Source organism: Chaetura pelagica, unplaced genomic scaffold (genome assembly GCF_000747805.2).
Source record: "Chaetura pelagica isolate M959 unplaced genomic scaffold, ChaPel_1.0 scaffold222, whole genome shotgun sequence".
Classification (NCBI taxonomy): domain Eukaryota; kingdom Metazoa; phylum Chordata; class Aves; order Apodiformes; family Apodidae; genus Chaetura; species Chaetura pelagica.
In genome coordinates, this window is record NW_009952711.1 from 5,984,487 (window position 1) to 5,995,704 (window position 11,218).

Sequence of the window (11,218 nt, forward strand, 5' to 3'; positions counted from 1 at the left end):
CCTCATGAAAGTAAACATTTTGACCTTCTTAACAAAACATTTTAAAATTGTTATTTTCCCCATTTCCTGTAAGGAGTAGAGTAGGAAAGGAAAGCAGTTTTGATTAATTATTTCTCCAAATGAGCAGTAAGATCTTAATCAAATAGATCAAGAAGCTATTGCTCATAAATTTCCATGTATAGAAAGAGTCTGTTATCATTAATAGCAACTCAGACAAGTGTATGCAACTCTGGAGACTTATCCATAGGGATGGCTTCATCAGGAGAGAGAATGATGCCTATGCTAAGACACCTGTAAAAGATAACAAGATAGGGATGGAAAGAAGGAAGCCTCTAGGGAAAAAGAAATCTAGAAAATAGCAAGTGAGGACTGGAAGAATAAATAAGAGTCATTCTCCATTACAGCATACAAAGAAACAAGCCACTAGCCAGCATTTCTCTAATTTTCTAAAATCCATCAACATACACACATCATCACTATGCCTCTATGTCCTTACAGAACTTGAAATTTGAAGATTACTAATGTATGCTCATGTCTCCTCTCATCCATATACCCTATTACTTTCACTCCAGTATATGGGCCAAAACCACATTGTAATGAAAAATATATAAGCAACCAGCCCATAGTGTATTTTTTCTCTCCACTTAGAGACAGAGGATAGGACTATCCAATGCTGCTCTTGTGCATTAATGCATTATTTACGCACCAAGGTTTCCATGACCATACTTGATATGTTACTAGAATGGAAATACTCACATTTTAAACTTTAGTTTTGTATTAAATTGAAGCAATAACACTACTGTATTATCTTGCTCTATCTCTTGTTGTTCAGATCATTGTCTACCTGCTCCTGCCTACATAGAGAGATGAAACCATTCATTAAACAGGTTATACTTTGGTTACATAATAATGATTAATTCAAGGAACTTGATGCGCATCTAGTACTTTTCCATCCACAAATAAGGAATCAGAAGTTGGCTGTGGCTCAGATACAGAAGTAAGATAAAATAAATCATACAAGTAAAGTAAATCCAAGATCAGCTATTAGTCATTTCTCTTTAAAGTTATCACTGCTCCTGCAAATATGAAAAGGAAGATACAATACCCTCAACTACTATTTGCTTAAATGATAAATTAGGTATTCTTTGGACATGCATGAATGCACAAAAAAAGAAGAGGGGGCAGGTTGTGAAAACTGAGCGGCTACCAACTGTACATTTTGTTCGTTTTGTAAAACTGAATCAAAAAACATTGTTTCCTATACTAAATCTACGTTGCTGTGCAACTCAAGCAAAAAAAGAGAAGTAAAATGTTTTGTCTTATAGAACAAATGGACATTAAGATGACATCCTTCTTCAAAGGCTACAAAGTAATAAAAAAATTTGTTTCCTCATCACAAAACAGCTTATGGAGGAAGAGACCTCAAGAGGACCTCTTGTCTAACATCCTGCTCAAGAAGCGTCAGCCAGAGCAAACTGCCCAAGACCATAATACAGATGGCTTTTGAGTACCTCCAAGGATGGAGAATTCATTTGTGGATTCTACTATCTGTGAATAAACTGCATACAAGTCAGCCATCCAGCTCACTGAAAAGAAAATAATGAAATATTTTACTGCAATAATACTACAACTCACTCAGAAGTAGTGTATTCTTTTGATAGGCTATTCCAGGAAAAAAAAACAAAACATTTTGAAAGTTTTAAATTCAGAATTTAAAGTAAAATTACTGTAGTTCCCCCTTCCTATGCCTCATAAAATAATGAAAAAATCACTAAAGTACTTGTTGCTCTTTCTTTATACAGACACCAGCTATTTTCTAACACAGTATTGTAGAAAAAGATCTGTAAAACGCAAATCTACAATCTAGTGTCATTATTTGAATGTAAAAATGGACTTTTAAAATAAACTTTAATATTAGCAATATTTAATTGCTTGTATAACATACTTTCCAGTTAACTAAATATTTAGTGTAAAAGTAGTTGGCCATGTACAAAAGAAATTTATACTAGTCTAGTTTTGGATGCTCATTATTACTAAATACAATCTTTGGCTAAAGGCTCAGTTCTTAATCTTTAAAATGAATGTATCAGGTTATTACTTTTTTCAAGGCAGATTAAGAAAGCAAAGATTCAGTCAAGGTGACAATTACCATCTGGCTAGCTACAGTAATTATGTGCTCCCAATTAAATGCACATGCAGTACTATAACTTTAGTATTACAGTGTATGTTAATATTGAGAATCACTATAATATTACTAGAGGTATTAAAGTTATGTGTATGACTGCTTTGAAGTCTGTTAATACAAAAGATAACGATAATGAATTAATTTGTGTCAACACCCTCAGGGAATTAAGCTCCTTTCTAGCACTGCTTTGTGCATGGATGCTACCACTTAGGCTTTTCTTTTCCTCCTCACCCTGCTCTTCCCTGTTTTGGGGACTGACTACTTGTTTGAGCGCTTGCTGGGAGTACAACTAAGGACAGTATTAAAATAAGTTTAAACTTGCACTCATAAGTACATGACAAATTGTAGTTTGACTAGAGGATGCAAAACACTGCTCATCAGGGTGAATACAGAACCAACCATGCCTTGAGAACTGTTAAAGCACTGCAATATGGGAAGACTCTGAATTACTCCTGTGAATACACTTATAAAGCTATAAGAAAACCAAGAACAGTGTACTATTTAGTTATTTTTAAAGGATTTAAATCTTGTGAAGTTTAATTTTTAAGTTACTGAAATTAATAGCAACACAATTGATTAAAAACATGTTTTCCTAAATATATTCAGAAAATTCCTTCAAATGAACTTGTAAAATTTTAGCCTTTTGACTTCTGTGGGATGGTTTCACTCTATAAAAAAAAGCCAGACAAACAGAATTTTTGTCACAAAATTAAGAAGAAATGGGATCAGGTACTATACAGAAATTAACGCCCAAATCTAGTAAGATCAATGTTTTACTTAAAAGACAATACTAAAATAGTATTACCTCCAGCAAGGATCTTCTCTTCCAAGTCACTCATTTGTTTCTTGTATGCTTTTAAAGCTGCTTCTTTAAATGACGGCCGTATTCTTTTTTTCTTTGGCGTTACAGTAAGTATCTCTGGGATGTTCTGATTTTCATCTTCCCTTACTTCTATGTCTGCAGTCATACCACTTTCAACTTCCAACTGTTCTTCACTGACCACACTTTCAAACTGTGTGTCACATTGCTTCTCTGGTAGCATTGCATACGGTGTTTCATATGAAGGCTGCTCCAGTTCATATTCTTGGACCTGCTCACTATTTTCACTGCTGTTAGTTCTATTTTCTAGCTTAGCGAGGACTTGTTCCATTACTTCTACATAGTCTGTTTCATTCTCACCAGTGGGTGCAATTAAGTCTTCTTCATAGTCTGCTTTGTAGCAATAAGGCTCAGCATAAACATCAGAATCAAGTGTTGTACTGGATTCATTTGCAGTAGACTGAGATAAAGTTCTAAACCTTCCCATGAAAGATGATCCACTGTCTTCATACCCACTTAAACTTTGTGTACTTTTATTCCAGACCACTTCTAAAGCTGACTTAGCACGTTGAAGTGTGGATCCAAATTTGTGAAAGCTGAAAGTCTTATCAGAAAGATCTATGCTTAATCGGCTATGCCACGATTTGGGGGCTGTTTCTTCAGAGTCATCACTTGGTAGTTCACTCTGACTTCGGTACATCATAGGTAATCTGTTTTGATTCTGATAAGAGGAGACAGAGATTGTTTCCTGATAATCATCATGTTGGCCAGTCCACTGACTTTGTGTTTCACTATCAAGGCCTGGACAAGATGGAGAAGTACCATCAAGAGTGAAATCATAGCTTTCAGTATCATACTGCAGGTCAGAACTTTGGCACTTTCCAAAATCTGTCTGTTGATCTGAAGGGCTGCTCAAATCATACACAAAAACTTCCTGTGTGGATGAGTCTAGGCCCAGATCTGCCCCTTGTTCCAACTGATTCCAGTCTTTCCACGGGGAAAGATCATCACGTAAAGAAAGCTGAGAATCGCTGTAGTGGCTTTTGTCTGCAGATGCACCTATTATTCCATTGCTTACTCCACTGTCAAGAGTTTCTGTGTTCTCTACTTCATTTTGCTCTGGATACTGTTGTGCATCTTGAACAAAAGTCTGTTCCTGGGAACTACTGTACCAGTTTGTAGCATCATCTTGCCTTCGCTGCCAAAGTTCTCGATCAGAGGAAGACAACAGTGAACTGCCATTTGTTCTGCTAAAATACTGATTTTCTGAAAAATCTCCAGAGTAAGATTGACACAATTTTGAAAAATCTGACTCTGAACGGCTAAGTTTTGGTGTTGCAAAGTCATTCTGTAAATGCCATAGAGGAGTCACATCTGAATAATAGGTCTTCAGTTGTTTTTCCATGTTGTCAAATTCTGGTGACTGATTGTCATAATTTCTTCTGTTGGAAAAGGTGCTATCATCAGCAGTTCTCTTAAGGTCTTTAGTATTTGTGGACTCAATACTCCCCTTTGTAGTGCTTTTTTTAATCTGAAGTGCTGATTTTGTTACCTTTGCGTAACTGTTCTTATTTATATCTGATTCCAAGTCTTTATCACTGTCAGGTGACTCCCAGTCATGCATTTTTGTTTTTGTCTCCACAGGTAAAAGCTTCATATCCATACTCTCATATGTCTGAGAGGAAGGTAGTCCTCTTTCTTTTTTGTCTTTTATTTCATGGGAAAATATATCTGTAGAAATTCCAATGCCAGTTCCCTTCAGTTTGTAAGACTTCTTTAATATCAAATCTCTCTGTTGTGATGACTCAAAGTAAACTAGAACGGGTCTTGGCTTTGCATTTGGACAGTCTCTTTGTTGCCCCAGTCTTTGGGCAAACTCTATTTTAATAGTGCTTTGTGCCTCTGAGAACCCCATTTTATCAATTAATATTTTGTAAACTAGGTTTTCAGTTTTTTCAAGTCTATCTTCAGGCACATTTAGAAATCTAAGACTTGCTTTGCTTCCTGGATGGCCAACCTGCTTAATGTAGTCATGTATGTCCCGAGTTTCTCTTCTGGACTGCACAAATCCAGTTCGCAATTGCTCAATTTCATTTTGTACAACTTCTACACTAGTAGAAATTTCATCAATTGATTCTTTCAGAGCATTAACATGTCCTCTTAATTCAGAGAGTTCTGTTTCAATTTGACTTATACCCTGAAGCTCTTTAAAGATCATTTCCATAACATCATGGGTTTGACTAATACAACCTGATGAACTAAAGCCAGGTTCAAGAGTATTTGATTTCTGGTGACGGCCAGTTCTGTCTAGAGATTTACTTCTTAAGCCCCATGTTTTCTTCCAGGTGCTTAGTTCTGAGTCTGATGAGACACACTCCTGACTCTTCTTCCATTTCCTTAGTTTTCGTAAAGCTCCCAACTTCAGGCTGTGTAAGGTGCGTTCTCCATCAGAACTTCCATCAGACGGTGCAAGGCTGCTTAAGCTTTTTCTGTTGCGTCTCACAGGCATTGTGTGTGATAAGTATTCGGTTTTCTTGCTATTTGCTTTTACTTCACTTGACGACTCAGAATATGAACTATCATGTGAAGACAGATCTTGAACTATATCTTCATTATTATCGTTTGTTACAAAAATATGCTTTTGCAGTCCATTGGCAATAGCAACTCTGTAACTGAAAGTTGGAGAGAGTGAAAATTCTCTGTTATTTTCCTTTTCTTCAGTCGATAAGTTGCGAGCGGATGGACACTTGGCAATCTTCTTAACAGTGCTTTTTAAAGTATTTGAAAATTTGGGATTTTTTGTTTGTCCAATCTGAGTTAAGTCTTCTTCCTTTTTGCTCTGACAACTGTCTTTCCTTTTTGTACTATTTCCCGATTTCTTTGTAAACATTCCTTGTAAATCTTATATATGTAAGATGAGATCAGGCCTTTTAAGAAGGCAGAAACCGTGGAATGTAATCTACATTAAGCAGTCTCCACATAGCACAACTTTTGATCCAGACAAGCATTTGTATCTCCAACAGGATCATCAGCAATATTTCATCAACAGATGCTATAGACATATAAATTACTGATGCTCTGGTATTATAGGACAAAAAAGTAATTCAAAAAGAATCACACATCTGCTTGTTCAAAACCAAATCCTGAAGGGGTTTTGCGTGTCTTGCAAAATTTCACTCTCTTGCGCATGGCTTCTTGAAGTGTCTAAAAAGGAGGGAATGACATTACAGTGGCTGCCAAACAAACGTATCATTCAGTAACACTGTAGTTGTTTTAACTGGGTTACAACGGAAACACTGAGGAGTTAAGTATTTATTTATACTTTCCCCACAATTGTCTGAATAGGCTTTTTCATGAATAATTAAAGCTGAAAGCAGTTCTAGGCAAATATTTTTTACATAAATCAATAAATTTTACTTATTTACAAGGACTTTTTGTCCCATTTAATACTCTGACTTTAACTGAGATATATGCTATGAATGCTGTCTGGTTTCTTTCAGAGTTATGACATTCAATTTATATTCATATGATATACAGCAGTGATCAAAGAACCAGCAGGACAACAGTTGTTTCTAGCATAGAAGTAGAAAGGTCTCTTTTGGTTCAATCTTTTGGAGCAAAGTAGGAAACAGTATGGTATCCATGAAGTACTGTTCTATCTTGAGACTGAATTATGCACGTGACTATGTTTTGAGAAATAGATGCTTTACTGTTATATGAAACTGTAACATACATTGTTAAACCAGGACTTTAAGTGGGCATAATTACTTCATGAGTCTGTAAGAAGATAAGAAAAACCACCAGAGAAAATAACAGAAAATCATAATGACAACTGATGGAACAGTCCCACAGAGGTTACCAAGCTTTTTGTTCTGGTCACAGAAAATAAAGGAAGGAAAAAAAACTACACAAAATGAGAGACAGAGGGAAAAACAAATATGATGTACAAGTCTAAAGATAAAATAGGAAAGCAATCTGATCTAAAATATGGAAGGGTAAGGAAAGATTTCATTAAGTATCTGGAAGCTATTATTGCATAAAACAGAAGCTTCTATTCTATAGCAATGTAGTCAATGCATTTTAAATATCTAAATATACTCTTTTGCACAGCATATCACTCACCTCCCAGTCTTATAGCTGCAGAATAAAAACAAAACAAATAGCTCAGGGAAATTCAATGAACAAATAGTTCTTAAAATAGCCATTTCTGTTTCTAAACCCACTAAAAATTCTTTGGCAGAATAAGAAGTTTATTTAGATACAGAGGTTATAAAAGGTTAACATTTGCTCTGTGATGTCTTAAGAGGAGTGAAAAATATGGACTGTCCTTGTCTGCAAAGAGCATGGCACTGCATGAAACATTAAGGTCTGCTCACACACCTCAAGAACTGGGCTTTTCATTATGGAGTTTGTCTTCGGTGACCTTACACTATATTACGGTCAATAATAAACACTAGCTACTGATTCCTAGTGCAGCAGCAAAATGCACTAGGTTGCACAGAGCCCAAGCAAAGCTGGTAAAAGCTTGGGTGGCTTCTGGAATCCTGGAACAGGGGATATAAACAAAATTGTTTCTTTCCAATTATCACCGAACTCTGATGGAGCCCAAGAGCAAACAGGACAAGAAGAGAAAATAACTCTTCATCTTTCCCAAAGTTGCTGCCTGTTATTTTTTAAAAGGTGAAATATTTATGGAATATGAATCACATTTTTAAGCTATATGCATCAGTTCAGCTTGTGGCTTCCTTTTCCTCCAGGCTTCTGCCTAAAGTCAGAATACGAAGAGTGAATTAAGAGCAAGCAAAGTTTGGAACGAAAAGAATGCTCAAAGAGACTGCACACAATTTTCAAGGTATGAAAACAGCATCCCAGAATATTAGAAAGCTCTCAGTAAAACCAACGCTGCCTGTTTTTCACATATTAGGAGAGGAAGGAAACATCCTGGGAAACTTTTCAACAAAGGCATGTTTCCAGATGTAGAAACACTTGCTAACCATTCAGCTCTTGCACTGAATGTTTGCAACCATTTATTGGACAGAATTTGAAGTGCTACTGCCTGCCTCCTCTGCCCACACAACTCCAGCTTTTTAAGTGCCTCCTCATAAAAACTTTCCTTAAATGACTTGGACATCCTTCTCATTGAAAATACTTCAAACCAACAACATATAAACAGGCTAGAAACTTTGTTTACTAGTTCAGCCTGCAAAACATCAAGAAATAATGAAGTTATCATTGGAATCTGGAACATATCTACTTATTTTCATTGCCAGTCATACATATGTTTTATTCAATGTCTGAACTACACTTTTTATCAGAAATAAGTGAAAGTATTATAAATAGCTGCAAATTCAATACTCAATTTAAACTCAGTTTCTGACAACGCCATAGTAAGTTACAAATTGTACTGTTACAAATACATGCAGATCTGCTAAATGGAGCAGATTTATGTTCCCTCATGCGAGTTCCATTCCATCTCAGCTATATTAGTCATATGATCTCTTCATCAGTTCACAGCCTACCATTGCTCTGTCAAATACTCATTTTCTAAAATTGTGTATCTACACTTGGAATCAAGTTTGAGTCATTATAGGTCTCATCAATTTCTTTTTGCAAAGATTTGCATAAGTTTGTTCTTATTTTAAATCAGCGTAGGTTAAAACATTCAGAAATAAGAAACAGTTTTTGAGAAGCACATAAGACCCTAAGAAAATTATTTGAATGAGCTACAAGATGTTATTTGGTGATTTATTTTTATGGTTTTATCCAGGTCTCCCAATAGACCATCATAACCTCCTCTTTTATTTTTTTATTTTTTTTTATTTTTTTTTATTTTTTTTTATTTTTTTTTATTTTTTTTTATTTTTTTTTATTTTTTTTTATTTTTTTTTATTTTTTTTTATTTTTTTTTATTTTTTTTTATTTTTTTTTATTTTTTTTTATTTTTTTTTATTTTTTTTTATTTTTTTTACTTAAATACATATATATGAAAAAGTTGAACACAGATAGGTTAACCTATTCTAAATCATTCCAAGCATAAGGAGTCAAATTGAAATGTTACAGCAGTAAAACACAGACTTTATGCTAGATGGTTACAAAGTAGGAAACTGGAAAGTGATATGAATTTTGAAACTAGAAATATATGAAATTGTTAATGGGTTCCTTCTTTAAAGAATGGACACAACAACACTTCTTTCAAATTTTTACTCAGCAAGTCTGAAAATAGACCTTTGTTAACTTGATGGTGAGCAGGTAATTTGGATTGATTTCAAGGATACTTGATGATAATAGTTTGTTGATAACAAAGCATTGTCAAAACAAATCTTGTCAGTTGGAAGCGTTATGTGTAAAGGATCTTATTCCAAAGTCCAAAACTAACACGTCAAGTAGAAGTAAGGTAGAGTAGCCTGGGTTAAGAATGATAACTTTTTAAATAAGGTAAGCAGTGTATTTTAGTTACGTGTTTGAACTAGAGACCCTCAGAATTTCCCCTTCTTTTTTAATTTTTATCAAATCCAGCCCTCTGTTTTTATAAGGAAATAAAATAGAATAATCTCTAAAAAATCACTTCAGTATATAAAAATAATAACTAGATCACTGCTGACCTTCTGCTAAGGTCCCAGTACATGAACCTGTAGAGCAGCAGACCTCTTCACTCAGAGGTAGCTTTGTGGATGCAGACTGTCTCCCCAAAAAAGCAAGAAAGCATAGTTCTGCTTAACTTTTACACTATTAATCAACTAAAGTGCAGTCTCCCCCTGTAAAAAGGCACGCAGCAGTTTGTGATCACAACAACAAGACAGTAGGGGAAAACAAAAAAAAAAAAATCTTTTTTCTGCAGCAATGTTACTGCCAAAGTAGTTTCTACTGTCTATAGGAAGCAACATTTGTGATACGCAAAATTCTTCACTAACATTAATGACATATGACAAAAAAATTTAAACCATCATTTTTGCAGCTGCAGAAACTGAGGCTAAGAGAGGTTCTCCTACTATCAGGAACATAATGAAACAATAAAAAAGTAACTGGAAAGAAGACTTACAGCTTTCTTGAGTATGGTATTTTACTAGTCTTATGGTTGCCTGGGAATAAAGTTATCCTGATATAACTGTATTTACCATCAGTGAGTGGCTGCTGAGTAAAACCTACACTATCTTTCTCTAGAGAAGCATAACTATGTATACTTGAGATTGCTTCACTAGTTTACTGTAACAGTAACATTATATTGACAATCATCTCAGATTACCCAATTCAGAAGGACTTAATTTGGAGAAATTATCTGCCCCTTTATATTATTCTTAAATTATTCATATATTCTTAAATCTTGACATTTTTGATCTGTGTTACTGGTGAGCCTCTCAAGGTAAAGTGCTACTCATTTTAATACTGCACATGCTACATAGATGGCCTTGCCTGCAGACCCTACAAAGACGAGGACAACAGCCAGAAAGCAGTTTTGAATAATTACTTTTTGTTCCAAGAATTCCTCAGGCTTTCACCAACAGAGTTTTGCCCTATCCTCTCACTCCTTCCAACATTCACACAAGATCATGGGGTGCTGCCAGCACTCCCTCCTTTTGGCTAGAAAGCTATTCCCATTGATGGTCAATATAATTTGGAAGTTCCTTATATCTGCTTATTAACTGGCAATATTTCTTTACAGATCTTGCTATTAACGTATCTAACAACCATTGAACCTGTTGCCTATTTACAGAGAACGTTACCAACACAACTAACCCCAGATTGATGTTTCAAACCTCAGCCTAAAGAGACTATTAATACTACTAAGACAACTGTTTACTTTTTAGCCTAGTAGCCCTGCTGCTGTACTAAAGGCCCTCCGCATATGATCATAAACTACACTATGGAATCCAATTTATTTAACAGTCATATGGAGAGACTGGTCATTCGTAGCTGTTACTTATCTGTTCTTTCAGCATACAAGTTAATTGACTTTAAAGATATCAACAGATGCAAGTAGCACGTACTTAAAACTGGCTTTGGCTCACTGGGATTTAGAACAGCATCTGAATCAGAAACCATATCTAGAACTTTGTATGTTACTAACTTAACTCAAGGATTTAACAGTTATTTGTAACTACACCACCTTGTAATATATGGAGGCATATTGTCTTCAGGACAGCTTAGAAGAAAATGTAAAAACTAGGTAGGATGAACAATGATTTCAGAGAAAAGTCATCTTCACTGCACCCCTA

The 11,218-nt window shown here is 35.1% G+C and overlaps 1 protein-coding gene across 1 annotated transcript in view; it reads right to left on the minus strand.

Annotated features, from left to right (window-relative positions):
* The window catches only part of UNC13C (unc-13 homolog C (C. elegans)), a 103,458-nt gene extending 97,340 nt beyond the window's left edge, over positions 1-6,118 (minus strand). Inside the window, exon 1 of the mRNA XM_009994427.1 lies at positions 2,991-6,118. Coding sequence (XP_009992729.1) covers positions 2,991-5,895 — 2,905 coding nt within the window. The 5' untranslated portion in view covers positions 5,896-6,118. The remainder of the gene's footprint in view (positions 1-2,990) is intronic.
* Positions 6,119-11,218: the final 5,100 nt, after the last annotated feature.